The 20,677-nt window shown below is 44.4% G+C and overlaps 1 protein-coding gene across 9 annotated transcripts in view; it reads left to right on the top strand.

Moving 5' to 3' along the window:
- The window catches only part of DLC1 (DLC1 Rho GTPase activating protein), a 264,082-nt gene that overhangs the window by 120,903 nt on the left and 122,502 nt on the right, over positions 1-20,677 (top strand). Inside the window, exon 1 of one of the 9 annotated variants that reach the window (XM_083459742.1) lies at positions 7,712-8,041. The exons of the other annotated variants lie outside the window; for them this stretch is intronic. Coding sequence (XP_083315868.1) covers positions 7,924-8,041 — 118 coding nt within the window. The 5' untranslated portion in view covers positions 7,712-7,923. Of the gene's footprint in view, positions 1-7,711; positions 8,042-20,677 lie in introns of those variants that run through there. 9 annotated transcript variants of the gene reach the window in all.

Below are 20,677 nucleotides of genomic sequence, written 5' to 3'. Positions count from 1 at the left end.
GCTCATAATCACTTTATTGTGGGTAGAAGTACATTTTCTAGCTGATGTGATAATCACTGTATTCATTTTAGGATAATTGCCTCTGACTCTTAAATGGTTCAGTGTGGATCTTTGCTATGCCAACCTTACTTGAAAGTGGGAAAACACATTGTTTACCATGAGAAAAATTAGCTTTTGGAATTTGTTTTCCATAAGCAGTTAGCATAAGTTTTGGCTGAAAAACTAGAGCATGTTTGTATAACCCAACTCAGACGCAGAATGTGTGCAATCCCTCAGCTTAGTTTGTGCTTTCTCAGTTCTATGCATATACAGTATTTTGCAAAGCTGCTCAATGAAGCTATTTGCAACAAAGTGATTTCAGCACTCTTACAGTTCTTCTTGTAACAGTTTTGCTCTTTGAATGAAATTGATGCACAGTTTTGTAAGCTCATGCTGCTTGGAGAATGCAAAAATAGTTTTTATTTCTTTGTTTACGATCATGTCTATATTGCCTAATGTGCACAATATCTCTCAGTGACATTAAACATTTAAAAACTTCCCTCTACAGTGGTACCTCGGGTTAAGTACTTAATTTGTTCCGGAGGTCCATTCTTAACCTGAAATTGTTCTTAACCTGAAGCACCACTTCAGCTAATGGGGCCTCCTGCTGCTGCTGCTGCTGCTGCACTGCCGGAGCACGATTTCTGTATTCATCCTGAAGCAAAGTTCTTAACCCGAGTTACTATTTCTGGGTTAGCAGAGTCTGTAACCTGAAGCGTATGTAACCCGAGGTACCACTGTACATGGCTGCCTTCAGATGTCTTCTAAAGGTTGCATAGTTACTTTTCTTCTTGGCTTCAGGAGGGGGGGTCGCATAACTCCATACCCCCCCAACATTTTTCCAATGAAAACAGGGACACCCTAAGGTAAAGTGGGACATTCCTGGATCAAATCAGAAAGTGGCACAGCATGTGTAAATCTGGAACTGTCCCTGGAAAATAGGGACACTTGGAGGGTCTGGTTTTGGTATTATAGCTTACAGCCAGCACTGGGCCAATTCTTTGCTGGGTTTGAAGGAGGAGGGAGAAAAGTATTTCCTTTTCCCCTTGGAAAGAGGTGGCTTGGGATCTTTAGAAAAGTGGTGATGAGGTGGTGGAAGGGAAAGAGCATGACCCTACTTGAAACCTTCTTTTGGGACTGAGCTGTGCGGCTTGTGGGAAGTCCCATTGAAGTCCCAATGAAACAATACACCTTGGCTGAAACTCAGCCACCCGTCTCTGTTTTAACGCTGCTTTTGTAGGTGAACGCACTCCAATTCCACTGAAGCCGTCTCCGCCACACATGGCTTAAATGAATGAAGTTTTAATAACTTCCTTCCTGTTTCAAGGACCCTGTTTTAAGCTGTGGCACCAGTTTTCAATAAATGTCCCATTTCCTCTCATTAATACACACAACTTCAAAAGCGACTGCCAGCAATTTGGGCAAAGCTAAGCGCTTCTAATTGTTTGAGGATGGCTTAAGACTAATTACATGAGAGCAGCAGGTGAGGCCACCGGTGAGCCAGGCATGAAGGAAATCGGCAGGACAACCTAACTGGCCTTTATAAAGAGTTCGAGGTTTGTCGGGAATGTTTGGTTTGTGTTTTTGTGATGGTGGCCTTGCAGCAGTTTCGCCTTCCTTTTCAGCTGCAGTGCAAAGAGATAGAACCATCTTGCCATGTAAATCATTCAGCCTGTCCATCGAAATTAGGCAGCAATCCAGCAGAGCACTTAGACAACAGGTTTCTTTCAATGGGGTTTCTTTGCAAAAATAATAATAATTGAGACTAATCTTTCGCCTTGGCACTGTATCGAACTAGCCCTGCAGAATATGCGGTTGATAGCATAGAGTATAGAAAGTGATGGAGGCTTTCTTCTGGCGCATTTGGAGCAGGGGATGGCGGTGCCATTTCAAAATAGCACGAACTGAAGTGCTCTTTGGCTCTGACATCTATCTACCGTTTGGGGTTTAGCAGAGAAGAAAAGGCAATTATATGTATCAAAATCTGCCCAGGTGGAATGCGTGGAGTGAATTGGGTTTGAGCATTTTGCCAGGATGAGTGTGGCAGTCTGGAGACAGAAATGACTTTGAAAGAGAAAGAAAACAACCAACCACAGCTTGCAGCAGTCTCGAGGCCCACCGCAAAATTCTGCTAATGGGATAACCCCAGCATTGTTTCTCTGTAAAGTTAATTATAATGATTCGCGTTCAGTAGTAAAGAAACTGACAATCTCTGGTGTTTGCACGTGAATGGGTGGGTACGGAAAATAAAAACTCGGAGTGTGCAGCATGCGGAGGACTCACGTGATACTCAAGGATTCAGATGCCCAAGGATGTGTGCGCATTCCTTACATGGCGAGCGCATTGCTTCAACAGGAACGGGAAGAATGGAGTGTCATAAATACTTTCCTTTACTACGAGGGCTTCTAAAGTGGGGCTGCTCAGAGAAAGCAGGCTGTGTGTTCTGTCTTGCACTTTAAAACATACGTATTTTTGTTATATTGAGGATCTTTTCACTGGAAATCTATGGGCAGGAAGAAAGGAAAAACAGACCTCTATCAATGAGACCTGAAAATATCTTAGGACTGTATGTTTGTATGCTTTGCTTCAGTGTTAACTGGGAAACCAAACAGTTAAAAGGAACTTTTTACTGATGCTCCGAGGCATTTTCAGAGGGGCAGGGAGGGGCAGCTGAACTTTTTTTCTGTGGCATGGCAAACCCATCTCATGTTATTTCATAGCCAGAAGAACTATATTATATAAGCTGTATTTAAGTTGCCTGGCAGAGCTGCAAGCTATGCAGGTATTTTTCTGCAACCTACCTGATTTCTGTTTGCAACTTGCTGGACTGGATTTTGGTGGATGAATAACCGCCCACCCCACACCTTTGCAGCTGGCTGTGGGAATAGATGCTTAGTGACAGCAGTATATTCCCTTTCTGCTGCATGATTCTTTCTGCCTGCTAGAGTGGAGAACCTCTATCTGTTGTAATTTGGGATGAGGAATAAATTTGATTCAATTTGCATTTAAAAGCGAATCTTCAAAATTCACGCCTCTCAGAATTTTGCAGTTCAATTCCCTAGCCAAGTAACGGTAGGATAATGCATATACTAGGGGAAAGTGTGCCTTAAAATGCATGTTTTAGAGAAAGCAATGTGTAAAAATGCATCGTATTAAGGGAAATTGCTTTGTAAAATGTGTATATTAGGAAAACATGTGTTCAATAATGTGTATATTGGGAGAAATTCACACTAAAATGCCGTAGAATTTTAAAGAGGACTTTTGCAACAAATTTTTGCAACAAATATTGCAAACCAATGTGAAAATGGGTACTGAACTTAAGATTGGAAAAATGAAAAACAGAGAAACCAAAATTGATAGAATACTGTAGATACAACGTGGGTATTTCTGCACCCACTTTAAAAATAGTTTTAAAAACACCATAGAACTACAGTATACTATTTTAACGATTGCTGCCATTTATTGTCAGTGCAAACTGTACCTGGGACCTGATCAATAGAGTAAACATGTGTAAGATTTGCCTGTTGACATGAAGGTCCTTTATGACCCTGACTTGTGATATGTTGCGAAACTGCATACTCCTCTCTGTCCTCCCTCTAGGTGTTATAAGAATTATAAGGTCCCAAATATAAAATAAACGTTCATAAATTTACAAGGCAAACACATACATAAGTATATAAACTATGTTTCTTAAATAGTACAGGAGAACAATCCTGAAGTCATTTTGACTTTCCCAGTGGCCTCAAATATTTCCCTGCAAGGAGGAAGGAAATGGGAAAGCCTCGCCATTGTCTTTTGCTTACCTGTCTTAAGGGTGTACTTGTGTGGGTGAATAGGGTGAGCCTGTGACCTGGATTCAGGAATTAAAGTATTTACCATCACAAAAGAATGGCCAGGCTGCCCAGGCCAAGCAAACAGTGACCATTAACAGATATCCTGGCAAACAGGATTTCTGCTGTAGACCGCCTCCTGCAATGTATTTCTGCTGTAGCCCACCTCCTTCTGTGATGTATGTATGATGTTTTGGGGGGTGGTCTCTGACTACAGGGTGGGCAATTTCAAAATGTCTATATAAGGGCTTGCGCACCATTGCTCTATATAAGGGCTTGCGCACCTCCTGCCTCCTGTGTGTGGCAATGAGACCCTGTTGCAACAGTTTAATAAAGATCAGGCTTACTAGCTGCTTTGCTTCTCAATATTCTCTGGTTGGCCTCTGTTATTTTCTCCTACCGATAGAGAACCTACATAGGACTCTATAGGACCTCCATAGGACCTACATAGGACTCTCTTGGATACCCCATAAAGGATAAAGGAGCAGGGTGTTTTCTATACCATAGGTGGAATGGTTCTGGGGGCTGCTCGTGCGTAAGCCGGTGCAAACACCTGGCTGGGTTGCCTGAGTGAACCTTTTCTGTCCGGACAGCCACTCACACGTGGCTGTCTCAATCGCTGGCAGAATCCGTCAGTGGGCGTTTCTTAAACTTCTTCCAGCAAAGAAGCTCTTTGACGCCTAGTCTCCTCCTACTCTCTCTGCGCGAAAGCCTTCTGCGCAAGGAGGGCGTAGGCAGTGAATGACCCCTACTCTCCCCGCTGGTCCCTGGCAAGGAGTCATGGGACTGCCTCGCCGCTTCCCCCATCTGCCCCCCTTCTCCACTGGTGCTACACTGATTCTCTTCCCCAGAAGATGGGCTGCCTCTCCCAATCCTGGGACGCTCTCTGGAATCCCTCTGGATTTTGCTTTCTCCCTCCAGCACTGATGGCAGTTCCCTGACAATAGGCAACCAAAAAGTGTTATCAGAATTTAAGGCCACAATCCAGCCATGCAAAACAGAAAACCTTCTCAAGAAGGACCTGTGAGGGGTGTGGCCTGGGTAAAATTCAGAGGGCCCGACAGAGAAGCCTTGAGGGCCACATTTTGCCCCCACACCTGAGTTTCCTTGCTCCTGTTTTTGTGGTTCGCTATCCTGAGTGACAGAAGAGCAACTGCAGCCATCTTTTCGTGGTACTCAACTGTTTACTTTATTCATTCAGAACACTTTAAAATTCCACGTGTAGTTTAGGCATTGGTAGCCAATGAATGATATTTACTGAAAGGAAAGTTTTCAAATGTTGCTTTAGTGAGATGTACGTTTTCGCGGGAAGGACAAACAACTGCTTTTGGAGAACGACTTCATTCGGGAAAATGATACGGGAGTGGGAGAGAAGGGAGAAGGGATGTTGGCCAGAACTGAAAATCCCCCCACCTGCACCAATATTAATACAATCTCCTTTGTAGATCCCTGTAGCATATCAGGTTTGGCTCTAATATAATCAAGCCTTGATGTGCAGCAATGGATGGCATATCCATTTTACCGCTATATCAAAGTGAGTGATTGGATTATATTGCCTTTGGAGAGATGCACTGTTTTTTTGAATTATTTCCACAGGGTTAGCAAGCAAAGGCACTTTCATTAGGCTGCAAAGACAAGAGACTTGACTCTATCTTTTGTCTCGATGGAGTCATCAGGGATTGCAGGCGACATCTGTAACTAGGATATTGCTCTTGTGGTTCACCGTCTGGGCGGCAAAAAAGCCACTCTGCATCTGTGAGTTTGCTTGCTTGCTTGTCTAGCAAGCTTATTAAAAATGCAGTTTTGCTCCAAATGCTTTTTAAAAAATCCTTCCAGGCTAAGGGGAAAATAAGATTTTGTTTTCTGAATGGTGAGATAATCCTGACAAATCACATTAAAGTTTCTCCCCACCAAAAGAAAAAGAAAATAAATTAATTGGATTTTTAAACAAAGGAGGGAAATTTGGAGCATATGTACACTCACAGAACTTATATTCTGCCTCCCAGTCTGTCTCCCTTCCCACTCCCTTAAACTACATGCTTATCGCAGAATAAGGCCCATTCTTTGTGTCAACTGCAAGTAGAGATGGCCCTTTCTGTTTCAGTCCCTTGGTTGATAGGTGAAACTTGGCTTGCTCAGAGATGGAGTTTGACCCTGGGATCTGTGAAGTAATAATAAGGGGAAAGCCTTTGAGCATGTGCAGAGCGCCCACCCTCTCCACTAATCTTCCCCACGAACCCTAGATCTAGGGCTTCCACAGATGGGCAAATTCACGCCATCATTTCAGCCTACAACACCCACATCTATAAATCAGTCCATAGTGACCATAGCAAAGCTGCCCTATACTTCAGCAGACCTTTGGTGCATCTAGTATACCAGTGTGGTGTAGTGGTTAGAGTACTGGACTATGACCTGGGAGACCAGGGTTTCGATCCCCACTGGGTGACCTTGGCCAGTCCCTGCCTCTCAGCCTGGCCTACCTCCATGGCTGCTGTGAGGATAAAATGGGAAGACGAAGAAAGAGAAGTATGCCTGCCACCTTGAGCTACCTCGGAGGAAAGTGAGGATATAAATGTAATCAATAGAAATAAATATATCCCAATAGAATTCTAGAGCTGGAAGGAACCTTGCTGGTCTTTTTGTCCAACCTCAGAAAGGAAGGGATGGATATTACCAGGGTGTTTGGGGTTTTTTTTAAGCAGGGGGTTCCCTTACCTTTTTAAAATTAAATAATTTTATTGGGGGGGCTGGTTGGGGCTGGAATGAATATACACCCAGTGCCTGAACCAAAAATCCACGTATATCTGTAATCATTGTCTGCTTGAGTTAATTCATGACATCTTACATTTAACCACTGCCCTGGGGCAGGAGGTGGCAGTGTGACTGAGCCTGCAATAAACTAACTAACTACAGTGGTACCTTGGGTTAAGTACTTAATTCATTCTGGAGGTCTGTTCTTAACCTGAAACTGTTCTTAACCTGAAGCACCACTTTAGCTAATGGGGCCTCCCACTGCTGCCGCGCCGCCGCTATGCTTACAGACTCCGCTAACCCAGAAATAGTACCTCGGGTTAAGAATTTTGCTTCAGGATGAGAACAGAAATCGTGCAGTAGCGGTGTGGCGGCAGCGGGAGGCCCCATTAGCTAAAGTGGTACCTCAAGTTAAGAACAGTTTCAGGTTAAGAACGGCCCTCCAGAATGAATTAAGTTCTTATCCCAAGGTACCACTGTAATAGAAATGAAGAAGTGTGGCCACCCCAAAACTTTTGCGGGCGCAAACAGTAGTTGAAGGCAGGATTGCATATGGCTGCACTGCGAGCAAAGATCACGAAGGTGCCATGGAAAGGACATCTGGGCAGGGGTCCTCAGCACTGCCAGTCTGAGGCTTCAGAAAAGAGGACCCAAGCCTGGATGACTGTGAGAGGCGTTTCAAATCATGTGGAAAGAAAGGAGAGAGGGAGGTGGGGGGAGACCACGAGAAGCAAAACAAACAGGCTGTAATCAGGAAAAGGCCGGCGCTTCCTATCTCGTTCTCTTTTAGTGCCCACCTCCCCTTGGAAATGAAAGATCACCTGAACTGTCAGCTTTTGCAGAAAGGCCTTTCAGAACGGGGCTTGTGTGAGAAAGCGACGAGCCCAGCATGTTTTGTTTCCCTCAGCCAGGAAGCCTGAGACCTCTGGCTATTCCCCCTGCTAAAGCTCCAGATCTAAATGAGAGTATCATCTCATTAGCTCATTGGTAAGCCTTTCCAGATGTGGCGGGCAGGAGCGGCAGCAGCAGCCCTGACTCTGGCAGCTTGCCAGTAGGTTGCCTGCTGCAGTCTCTGCGCTTCCCTGTGTCTGCAGCGAGGGGAACTGCAATGCCTGAATCTTGAAAGGGGGGGGGGGAGGAGAGAACGACTGGTGGTAAACCTTTCCTAAGCAATGGACCCACCTTGCAGAAAGAATATCCGGGAAATAGCTAAGCAGAGACTGTCCCTTTCTCCTGAGGCCCGACTGGAAAGATGGTGATGTATCTTTTTCTGTTGTGGACGTGACATTTTCTTCTCCGCATTATGGATCACCACCCAGTGAGAGCTCCTCTGAGGAGATCGTTCAGTGATCATATCAGAAATTCCACGACCAGAGCCTTGGACGCTATTTGGAAGACCACAAGAGACCGACGTCTGGCAGGTGAGGGGAGGGGGTGACTGGAAACTATTTTAATCACCCAGGGGGATGTGTCCCTAAAGATTGAAAGGAGGTGCTATAGACTGTAGGAGAGAACAACACTCTCAGTCAAACAAAATTATATATTTCCACATCCCTTTTTCCCCCTGAGCCTTATTGATTATTTTTGCATCAGCACAAGATTGCAATAGTGATTTTCTTCTTTCTTCTGTTAAAAAGAACAAGCTGTTTTCAAAGCTTATGCCCTCTGCTTCTTTCACAGCAATGTGAGGTGAAGCATTTTTATCCTTCAGGGAAGTCCGGCTCCTGGGCCGCTCCCTTGGCATGCTTTGGGGATTGCCTTAGGGGCTGTTTCCTCACCCAAGGGGAGGTGTTAGTATTTTGGCAAGGTGGTGAAAAATTGCTGGCATTTTCTCTGGCGGGGCTGTCCCTACTTCGTGGTCCAAGCACTTGCAGTCCAGGACAGTGCCGAGGACTAGGAATAGAAACAGAGTCAAATACCTTGACCACCTTATTTTGGTTTGCAGTACTCAAGATGGCGAGGCCGTTTTGTTGTGTGCCCTTAAGAAGAAGATCGTAACCTTGGTTTTTTTATTATTATTTCTTAACCTTTCTGAAATTAACTTGCAAGCTGTACTGCTGCTCATTTCAGTTTTTTTAAAAGTTGCCACAACATTTGAAAAATCTGAAGAAGGTGGGTGTGGTCCTACACATGGTGGGTGAAGATGCCGTTGATGATCCCAAGCAAAGTGGGTCAACTAGCGCATCTAGAAAATGAGGATGGTGATAAGAACACTTTGTTTGTGATTATACCGGGCTTCGCTTATCCTGGAGAGGAGGCAGTTTGCTGTCAGGCTGCGTCACAGAGGAAAAACAAAGCAACACACCTGATTCGGGAGGGAGCGCCTGCTGAATGTTATAGGGTGCATTTCAGCCTCTCATCTTCAGCCAAACAAATGCAAGTTAAATGGAACAAATGATCTGATAGCAGTGCTTTATGCCTGGTGATGAGAGTGGATTCAGCTGCCCACCCCCAATAATATTTTGCTAGGATTATACAGTTTTAATGTAATTGAAATGGTTTTCTCCCCGAAACTCAAATCATGATATGCTGGTTCCTCACCCCTGTTCTAAACTTACTTTTAAATCACATGTTTGCTTAGAAGTGTTCAGTCTGAGTTCAGTGGACCTTACTCGATAGGTGGTATAATTATTATATATCCCCCACCCTTCTGCAGGTTACAGAACCCAGAACAGGTTGCAGCCATTTGAAATTCCATATTAAAAGCAGTTTAAAACAAATTACAGTCTCAGGAATAGGGCGAGTCCTGAAAACACCTATCTCAGGTGTCAAAGGTGTTTCTTCAACGTATGTTAGAAACTATATAATGAAGGCGCCCAACTCAGCTCTGTGGGGATGGAATTCCATAATCTAGGAGCTGCCACAAAGAATGCCCTTTCCCAGGCCACAATCGCCACAAACCTCTGAGGTCAGTGGTAGTACCAAGAGACACTGGCGAAGGAAGGGGGTGCGGTGTGTGTGGTCCACCCCAGGTGTCATCCCTGAGGGGGGGTGACATTACCGTCCCACCCCTCTGGGACCCTTGCCGCGGACGCTGTGCCCCTGGGATGCTCGCTGCAGTGCTCCCCTGGGACACACAGCAGTGGCTCGCTGTGCCTCTGTGGGCAGCTCGCCCTAATAATAATAATAATAATTTATTATTTATACCCCCCCCAATCTGGCTGGGCTTCCCCAGCCACTCTGGGTAGCTTCCAACAAAATATTAAAATACCGTAATACATCAAACATTAAAAGCTTCCCTAAACAGGGCTGCCTTCAGATGTCTAGGCCATTTAGGGCTTCAGACACTGAGCACCTTGAATTGGGCCCAGAAAAAAAGTGGCAACCAGAGAAGCTATTTCAAAAGAAGGGTATATGAATCCTAAACAGAATCCCAGCCACCAACCTGGCTGCTGCCTGTTGAACCAGTTGATGGTAGATGTAGATAGGATTGCAACCTGAACATGTTTTGAATGTCAGCCTCTACGATAGAGATCCACAGAGCTGGATTGCGAAAATAAGTTGCAAGAAAAGCTTAAATCCATTGCAAACATAGTCCTTGGCAGGCGCATAAAGAACCTTCCTACTAGGTCAAAGCTAATTAAAGCTCATGTGTTGCCATATCTGCCCTATAGGCTTAAAGTTAGTTTGAAAACCATTTCTACCATCAGCTGTAGAAATCATAGAATCATAGATCTGCAGATGGCATCACTAGGGTCCTCTAGTACAACCCCCTGCGATGCTTGAATCTTTTGCCCAATGTGGGGCTCAGACCCACAACCCTGAGATTAAGAGTCTCATGATCTGTTGACTGAGCTAGAACAATTGAATTGGGTGGGGGAGCTCTAAAAAAAGAGGCAAGCTATAAATCACAGGATTCTTTGTGGTGGGGAGGACTTGGCAATTACATTAACATAAATCTGATGTAGTGTGAAATGTAAAACAGGTCTTTTAATCTCACAACAAGGATGAGACGAGCTTTTGAATCTTAATGATTTTCAACATTCCTTCTAAGCGTGTGGCTTATAACTCCATTTCTAAAATTAGAGTCGGCAGTTGTGTGCTAATGCTTTCACTCTTCCAAATTTTTCGCCAACTGAGGACCAGATGCTTATTTAATTTTTTTGCTCTCACTCCCTTTTGAAGTGCCATGTAAGATTGTGACAGTTTCCAATGGACCTGTGAAAGTGGGGGTGGAACTGCTGTAAGACTGGGAAAGAAGATCTCATGTTATGAGGAGGAGGCTAAGATAGCTGAACTTGGGTGTCATTGAAATCAATGTGAAAAGTTGGTTGTCGTGGCTGAAGCCTCGTTGATTTCTACAGGATCAAAGTACAGTGAACTCCAAGTCATAGAATCATAGAATTCTAGAGTTGGAAGGGACCCTAAGGATCATCTAGTCCAACCCAGGAATATGCAACTGTCCCACTTGGGGATTGAACTTCAACCTTGGCATACTCTAACCAACAGAGCAGTAAAATGCTTATTATTATGATGGATCAAGAAGAGGGGGGGACACTGTATATTCATGGGATACTAGCTAGTGAGCTCAGGCTTTTTGAGGAGGATCAGTTCTCCCCTCCCCAAATGGTGGTGTGTATACATATATTTACATATATATGCAAATTACTCTGAAAAAAGTGGCATTTAAAGTAACTCAATACACTCATCCCATTGGCTTTTGAGAGCTGGTGACCAACAGAACCTGCTACATTTTTTTTCAGCCCTCGTCATCACCGCTCCATTTTAAGGTGCCCGAATCACAATAATGCAGTGACAGTGGGGAAACAGACAAGAATCCCCACCTCAGAAACCCAGTAACCATGTGACACCTTGGCTCCCAAACCCAGGCTTCTTCAACCTTGGGTCCCAATCTCAGATGCTGTTGGACAACAAGTGCCATCATTCCTAGATGGGGCTGATGGGAGTTGTAGTCCGCCGACATTGGGGAAGCCAAGGCTGAAAGGCACTGCCCTTAACACACAGCATCCAGCCCCCCACTCCTCATCTCATCTTGCCTGCCTGCCTGCTTTTGACCTTCATGTCATGTTGTCGCAACCCTGCTTTCTCCTTGGCTTACCCTTTTCTGAGCTCTCGTCTCTATCACCCATGGTTTCCTAAAGTAGCTGCTTTCCAAATCTTTCTGCAGCCACCCTGTCATTCACCCACCACACTTTTCCTGCACTTCAATCACTCCCACCCCCCAACAAACAAACAGCGTTCAGCCTCATCAATGTGACATTTCAGCAAGGCAGAATCAATAAGTTTTAGTGCGGACGGTGAGTAGATACCACAGTTCAGGGACACATTCTAGCCAAACAAGAGGGATTCCTTCCAACTTTTCCTACATTTCATCACTCCTGCCCCTGAAGACAGATAGCAATCAACCACCTCTCTATCCAGGTTCCACTGCCATCCCAAGAATGAAATTGAAAAACTCAAGGACCTGAGTCATCATCCGTAATAGGCATTTATACATTCACGAAGCACAATTTGATCTTGCCGTTAAGTTGGCAGAATCAAAGATGAAGCACAGAAAATGTTTGTTGTTGTTGTTTAGTCGTTTAGTCATGTCCTACTCTTCGTGACCCCATGGACCAGAGCACGCCAGGCACTCCTGTCTTCCACTGCCTCCCACAGTTTGATCAGACTCATGTTTGTAGCTTCGAGAACACTGTCCAACCATCTCATCCTCTATCGCCCCCTTCTCCTTGTGCCCTCCATCTTTCCCAACACCAGGGTCTTTTCCAGGGAGTCTTCTCTTCTCATGAGGTGGCCAAAGTATTGGAGCATCAGCTTCATGGTCTGTCCTTCCAGTGAGCACTCAGGGCTGATTTCCTTAAGAATGGATAGGTTTGATCTTCTTGCAGTCCATGGGACTCTCAAGAGTCTCCTCCAGCACCATAATTCAAAAGCATCAATTCTTCGGCAATCAGCCTTCTTTATGGTCCAGCTCTCACTTCCATACATCACTACTGGGAACACCATGGCTTTAACTATACGGACCTTTGTTGGCAAGGTGATGTCTCTGCTTTTATTAAACTGTCAATATTAAAAAGGTAAAGGGACCCCAGACCATTAGGTCCAGTCGCGGCCGACTCTGGGGTTGCGGCACTCATCTCGCCTTATTGGCCGATGGAGCTGGCGTACAGCTTCCGGGTCATGTGGCCAGCATGACTAAGCTGCTTCTGGCAAACCAGAGCAGCGCACGGAAATGCTGTTTGCCTTCCCACTGGAGCGGTACCTATTTATCTACTTGCACTTTGACATGCTTTCAAACTGCTAGGTTGGCAGGAACAGGGACCGAGCAACGGGAGCTCACCCCGTCGCAGGGATTCGAACCGCCAACCTTCTGATCAGCAAGTCCTAGGCTCTGTGGTTTAACCCACAGCGCCACCCGCATCCCAACTGTCATGATTAGGTGGTCTTTTATTCAATGTTGGTGTTTCATCCCACCTGACTAGGCAGCATTCTATGAAATGCTTGATTTAAGCCAGAGGTAGAGTGAATGGATAGCCCAAGGGGGAGAGTCTGGCCTTCCTACTTATCTTAAAAGACAGACCCACCATTCTTAGGTATTATCTTGAGGCATTAGTAAATATAACCTTTGACTTGTTTTCAGTTATCGAAATATTTAGAAAACTCAGTTTCAGTTGTTTTGTCCAAAATATTATTTAGACATCCCCAATAAATAGAGCACAGCAGGCTCTGGAAAAACCTCAGATTTTATGTCCTGTCAAAGAATTGTAGAGTTGGAAGGGACCTCAAGGGTCTTGGCCTGCCTGCTAAATATTGAATGACAGGTCACGAACAGCCGAAATTGGACAGAATGTCTTGGTTGCCATGTGTCAGAGGTAGGGGCCTACCAATCTCTTGATTGGAATTCCACCCCTGGGTAAAAGCTGTTCTGTTCACAGCTCACTTTAACTAGCTGTTGATGTCAACAGTTTCCGGGAATATCTGCCCAGCCTCTGAAAACACCCGTTTACCACTTCTCCTAGCAAGCCTGGCTCCTTGCTTTCCACTCTGCACTTCACACGTAGGAAGATATGCAATTGCACATGTAATCTGTGCCTTTGAACCTGGTGTGACATACTTATAAAACATGGGAGGTTTTATCAAAAGAAAACAACCATCGGTGTCTATATATTTCTTCTTTCCTTCGTTTTTCCCCTCTAAGGCTGAGAACTATCAGAGGCAAGGATGACTGCTAATTATATTACTTGAGACTGTTGCATTCCTAGAAGCCAGGAATGAAACTCAAGCGCCCCCCGCCTTCCAATGCCTCTTAAAATACACTGATAAGGATGGACATGTTTATATTCTTGATGGCAGACATTTACGATCAGTCACAGGTTTTTCTTTTTCCTTAAAAAAAAAAAATCCGCTTAGAGATTAGCTGTTGGAAGGCTGTAAAAAAGTAGTGAGCATTTATTTTCCAGAGTCAGACAATGATCTAAGGTTGACAGGAACAATAGTATGCCTGGATTGCTTTAGCTGAATAGTCATATGTCATTTTCCAGTGGGGCACCCTTGATCTTCATTCTAGCGTGTAAATGATGCTTGAAATATATCCAAATATATTTACCGTATTTTTTGCCTAAAAAGTAAGGGGAAATGTGTGTGCGTCTTATGGAGCGAATGCAAGCTGCACAGCTATCACAGAAGCCAGAACAGCAAGAGGGATCGCTGCTTTCACTGCGCAGCAATCCCTCTTGCTGTTCTGGCTTCTGAGATTCAGAATATTTTTTTTCGTGTTTTCCTCCTCCAAAAACTAGGTGTGTCTTGTGGTCTGGTGTGTCTTACAGAGTGAAATATACGGTATTTGTTTAATCTACATCCTATTTCATTTCTATTCTACCTTTCCTCCAAGATGCTCAGAAGACTGTATGTAGGATTTCTAGTTTTATCTGCACGTTGGGAAGCTAGGCTAGGAGACGGTTCATGGCTGAGTAGCAACTGGAATCCAAGTTTTCCTATTCTAAGACTAAGACGCTGACTGCTACTATCTCACACTGGCTTGACCTGGGAGTTATAAACCATTTGCTGTGGAGGGAGGCCAAGAAAACATTGTCTTTGTTCACGATCTTACTTTTGACTACAACTCACATTTGATCCAGAAGATCACTCTTTTTTAAAAAACAACAACTTGTGTGCATCTTTCAGTATGGGTATAGAAAGACACATGCCCTTTGCTTCATTCAAATGAAACACTTCTAGGTATAATCCTTTAAATTATAACGGCTGTTTGCCACATCACTTTCCAAGTTTGCAAGTTTATTCCAAAAAATACATTAGAGGCAAGAAGTTCTTAGGAGCTTGCATACTCAAGTCCAAAGTAAATTAAATGCTGGGAGATCTGAAAAATTGGGCGGGGGGCCTTAAAGCAGACACTGAGGAAGCAGAGCTGGGGAATAGCATTGGAGGACGAGGTCCTTAGCTCTTCATAAACACCATTTTCCCAATCTAAATATCCCCCCCTTGCGTTCCGTGAAGCTGGGCATGGCCAAACTTGGCCCTCCAGCTGTTTTGGGACTACAATTCCCATCATCCCTGACCACTGGTCCTGTTAGCTAGGGATGATGGGAGCTGTAGTCCCAAAACAGCTGGAGGGCCAAGTTTGGCCATGCCTGCTTGAAGCTGCTAATTGTCACACACGGAAAAGCATACAGGCACCAAAGCAGCTTTGGGAGGAGGGTGATTTAGATCATGAAAATGGTGCAAATGAAAGGATTAAGTACCTCCTGCAACAGCAACACTCCCCTGTACAAAACTGTACAGAGCCACTTAACAGCCAACTTGTTTGGTGCAGCTACATCTGTGAAAGAGAAATGAACATCTCCAAATATTTGGGGATATGCAAGAAGTGCGCGTGTCAATGAACCATGATTGGCTCTGATGCACTGATGCATGCCCAGTGTTTGTTATGGAGATTCATATCTCTACCTCGCTCTTATCTGTTTATTTTTGCAAAGACTTGAGTAGCTGTGGCAAGCACGATTGCAACACCAGGTGCAAAGCAACCTTCAGCTGACACATTCCCAGTATGCCAGTTGTGGTAAACAGGTTGTTTCTCCTTGAACTAAGTGCTCTTAACAATAAGAAGAACACAGAATGTAAGAAGAGCCTGCTGGATCAGGCCAGCAGCACGTCTAGTCCAGCGGCCTCTTCTCATGGTGTCCAGCCTATAGGAAGCATGCAAGCAGCACCTAACTGCAAGGACACTCTGGTTCTAGCAATTGGTACTCAGAAGCATACCAGCTCAGACCCTGGAGGCAGAACTTCACCATCAGGGTTAGTAGCTATTGATAGCTTTATCCTTCATGGATTTGTATAACCCTCTTTTAAAGCCATCCAGACTGGTGGCCATCACTGCCTCTTGTGGCTGCAAACAATAAAGGCTGTAAAAAGATTAGCAAAATATTTGATAATGGTAAAAGACTTATGATTACGGATTGTAAATGCAAGTCATGCTATACGCTCAAGTTGACTTTTGTATTAGTGCTTGGTGTGACATCTCCATGGCCTTCACCATGTATAGAAGTATAGAAAACTTCTAAATAGTGGTTGTAGTATTCATGTAAGAGCTTTTTCTAGGCAGCTGCCAACACAGAAATCGAAAGCTCTTATTACCTTGCGACTGTTTTGAGAAGAGTGCTAAGGCAGGATTCACCACAAAACTACGGAGAATACTTCCATGCTGTAAGAAATATGTGTTTAGGCTAAAGTGTGTTGCATGATAACAAGAAAACATCCAGCAATAACTGTGCCAGCATCTTATCACAAGCAAAGATGTCATGGTTACACAGTGATAATACAGAACTGATGAGAGGAGAAGAGTCTGTATCCATGTTCTTTCAGCTGAAACCATATTTTAATTTGAGTAGTAGTAATGTACACCAACAGCATATATGGCATTTATACATGTATGTCACTAAGAGCAGATGCAACTGATATTTTTGCAGGCATCTCCAGCTTTCAAGCACGCACAAACATACACAGAGGGGGAGAGAGAGATGCTGAACTGGCCATTGCTACCCAATCTGCAGCTAGAGTAGGGTTGAGAAGACCTTCCTGAGGACTCCCAACAGCCCCAGCCAACATGGACAATGGTCAGGGATAATTGGAGTGCAGCAACATCTGGAGAACCACAGGTTCCCCACACCTGAGTTAGAGAATCAAGCTGTTTCTAGGTCCAAACATCTTCTCATCTGTATAATAACAATCAGGTATTTTCAAGAGCATTTGCCCATTATAGAGGTTTAGCTGCTGTGAATGAAGAAGAGGCTGGCTTGACTGGAGATTGAAATCTCATAGAGGGGGCCAATGTGCTTGGAGGGGGCATGAAAAGCTTGGTGAGGCCTGGGCAGTGCCTTCATACAGGGCATCAGGTAGGAGGAGTGGGGAGCTTGCCTATCAAGGAGGCTGATCTCAAGCTTTAATGAGAATCTTCAGAACCAACTCGAAATAAAAACTTGTCAGATTCCCTCTGTCACTCTTCAGAGCTTTCCAACACTCCTTCACATTTTTCTCTTGCAGAGGTTGCGGTGCGAGTCTCATGCTGTTTATCTTCGGCTCGTGGAATGTTTTCTTTTTCAGAACCCTTGCCCTTCTAAATTGAAGGCTGATATGTGACGTTTCTACTAGCAGCTACAGCACGATGCAACCAGCAGTGCTGTTGCTTTGTCACGGACACTATTAATGAGTATCCAGCATAAATGGCTAAAGGTTGGCTGAAAGGAGAATGGTTAGATGGACAGATATTGGTCATTTTCTGTAAAAAAAATTAAGCACTTGTAATGTAAGAAATGTAACACAATGACCCAGTTCACACATCACACTAAACCATAGTTTTAAAGCAAACGATGGTTTAATGCAAACAGATAGCAAGCTGGTGTGTGACACTTAAAAGTTTTCATGGCACTCCTGCCTTACTCTTCTTGCAGTTGCACCACAAGCAAAACAAAGCAGAGTCACACCAGTACAGTGGCACCTCGGGTTACAGATGCTTCAGGCTACAGACGCTTCAGGTTACAGACTCCACTAACCCAGAAATAGTACCTCAGGTTAAGAACTTTGCTTCAGGATGAGAACAGAAATCATGTGGCGGCAGTGCAGCAGCAGCAGGAGGCCCCATTAGCTAAAATGGTACCTCAGGTTAAGAACAGTTTCAGGTTAAGAACGGACCTCCAGAACGAATTAAGTTCTTAACACAAGGTACCACTGTAGTTTGTTTCCCCCAACCAAACCATAAGCCATAAGCCAAGGACAAATCTTGGTTGCCACTCATGGTTTGTTTGGAGACAAGCAAACTACAGCCCCAGGTTTGGACAATGCAACAAGCTGGAATCTGTCTTCTTCCAACCATGGAAGGCAGCAGCAGTAGTGGGGGAGAAATGAAAACACAGGGAGAAATGAAAACACAGGGAGCTGCCTAAGACCAGCCAACCATCTTGCTCTGCATTTTTGACACTGATTGGGCACAGCTCTCCAGGGGTTTCCCCGAGTCTTACCTAGAGATTCAGCCTTCTGCAAGTTGAGCAGATGATCTACCACAATTTTGTGGAGCTCTTTGGTGGTGGCTAAACTACAGTTTCCATAAAATTTGACCATCTTTGACCATTGGCCATTCTGGCTGGGACTGAAGGGTGTTGGAGTTCCACAATATCTGGTAGGCCACAGATTAGCCACCCTTGATCTAAGTGGATCCAATTCCCATTAGTTCCATGGACACCTTTGAGCAGTGGTCCCCAGCAGGCTTCACATTAAACCAGAAATGTGCACAGGCACATTCAGCAGCCTTTTGTGACACCCACAGGGAAATTAGGTTTGAAGGAAGCATTCGTTTCTAGCCAAGAAAACAGGATGTAATGTGTATTTGCTTGTGGTGTGTGTGTGGTGGACACACACTTCCCTGGTTGGCTAGTTTGTCCATGGACCCACAAAGGTTGGTGACCCCTACATTAAACTGTAGTGTGTTTTTAAGCTGTGGTTTATTGTAATGTGGCAAACCAGGCCACTATAAGCTATAGTTGTCCAAAAGCAAAGCTTTCTATTTCAAGAACACAAGAAAACAATCCATTATGTTGTGTCAAGAAGCCAGTGCAAGAAAAAGTTGCAATCCTATACCTACTAATCTTAAGTCCTATAGAATGTAACGAAACTTACTTCTGAAACCTGTATAGGATTGCACTCTAAATTCTGCACATCCATCATGAACCATATATGAACTTAGTCTTGCATGCAATTCTGTGGATACTTATCTCTGAGTAGGTATTCACAGAATTGTGCTGTTCATTACTTCCTAGAATTCTGGATAGAAGGAACAAATGACCCCTTTGAAACTATGTTTGCATTGGGAGGCAGGAAACACAGTTATTATAATACCATATTTAACGCATGTCATCAAATTTATTTATGCAGGAAACCCACAAGAGCCAGAATGTGCCACTGTCCATAGTCAACCATGCTAATTAATTTCATTGGCGAATGACATCAGGTATACACAACACATTAATCACACCCTGATTTGAAAAGTTTATTCTGGCAGTGTCAGTAATGGCATAGCATCAGGGTCTGATTTTGCCCTGGGGCAGTGCCCAGTTGTCCCTCTTCTGGGAATGTATATCTGGCCTGTGCAACTTTACACCTACCAAGTAAAACACAGCCTTCCAGCCAGGTATGATGACCTGCTTAAGAAGTGTCCTGTTTTTGGAGCAGAGTGTGTGTTTTGAGCACTTAGGAGGCCACAGTACATATTTAAGGGGTTGTGTTGGGCATGAGGGGCCACAGTTTTTGCAGACGTAATCTATATTTCTGCACATTTACGTTTTAAGTCCACTCCCAATGTAAATTTTCTGCTTGGGGAACCTAAAGGCAGGTAGAGAATCCATAACAAGCATTCTTAACAAGAATGCCATGCCCATGTATACATTTGTTAAAGGAAGAAGACACGTGCATGGTACCTTAGCCAGCCACCCCTTATATGACTGCAGACTGTAAATGCTACATTTTATGCAGGGTTACAGATGGTAATGTTTGAAGGGATGTTGGAGGCCACGCCTTTGTGAAAATCAGTTTGTTCCACGGTTCAGTTAAAGAAGGAGCATTCCTGACGGGAGAGAAGATAACCTGTTAGGCTTTAGGTACACAGTGTTGCCTGAACACTAGAGGACGTTTCAATTGGCAAATCGTAGTTTTACAAAGAGCAAAACGTGAAACCTTGCCAGTGCTGGGGATGTGCTATGTGTTTGAATAACAAAGTTAGCTAATAGATTTAAGCATGAACAGTTGCTTAGAAGAGAAGGACATCACTGTTCTACCACAAGAAATAAGCGGCATGTTTTCTTATGCAATGCATATGTAGTGGGAATTGGGGTTGCTTGTGCGTAAACTGCAAACTGCTCCAAGCTGGTCGTATAGCTAAACCTTTCCCTGGTTTGACAGCCCTTACAACGCAACTGTCTTAGTCACTGGCAGAATCCGTGAGTGGGCGTCTCCTAAACTTCCTCCAACATAGAAATTCTTTGACGCCAAGTCTCCTCGTAGATTCTCTGCGCGGAAACCTTCTGCGCAGCATGGGCGTGCCAAGCGGAGGTCCTGTGCTCTCTCCGCTGATTTCACTGGAAGAGTCTCGGAGCCTCCCCTCCGCAGTACTCTCAGCCTCCCCTTTCTCCCTGGTGTCCCCTGGATTTCCTTCCCCAGCGGAAGCTCTCTCTCTCTCCTTGCTAGTTCCCTCCCCTGCATCATTGGAGCGTCTTACCTCTCCTCTTGCCTCTGATGGCAGTTCCCTGACAGCATATATCCAAAAAAAATGCCCAAGACAGCTTATAATAAAAGAGACAACAATTAGACACAATTATATAACAACTTTTTAAAATATCTTGAAAACAGTGCAGAACAGCCAGTTTTAAGGTTCCAAGCCTTCGAAGAGATGTCCAACCATGCTCATACATTTTTAATGAGTTTGTTGAGGATCTGCTGAGCATTCCTTCGAATTCTTTCTCAACACCCACTTTTCTCATAAAGCTTCTGCCAAGCTATCTGGTACCAATACCTCGGCCCAGTATACCTGAAGG

Source organism: Podarcis liolepis, assembly GCF_965112155.1.
Source record: "Podarcis liolepis genome assembly, chromosome: 9".
NCBI classification, from domain to species: Eukaryota; Metazoa; Chordata; class Lepidosauria; order Squamata; family Lacertidae; genus Podarcis; species Podarcis liolepis.
The sequence above is the reverse complement of the archived record's forward strand: the minus strand, read 5'-3'. Positions and strand labels throughout refer to the sequence as shown.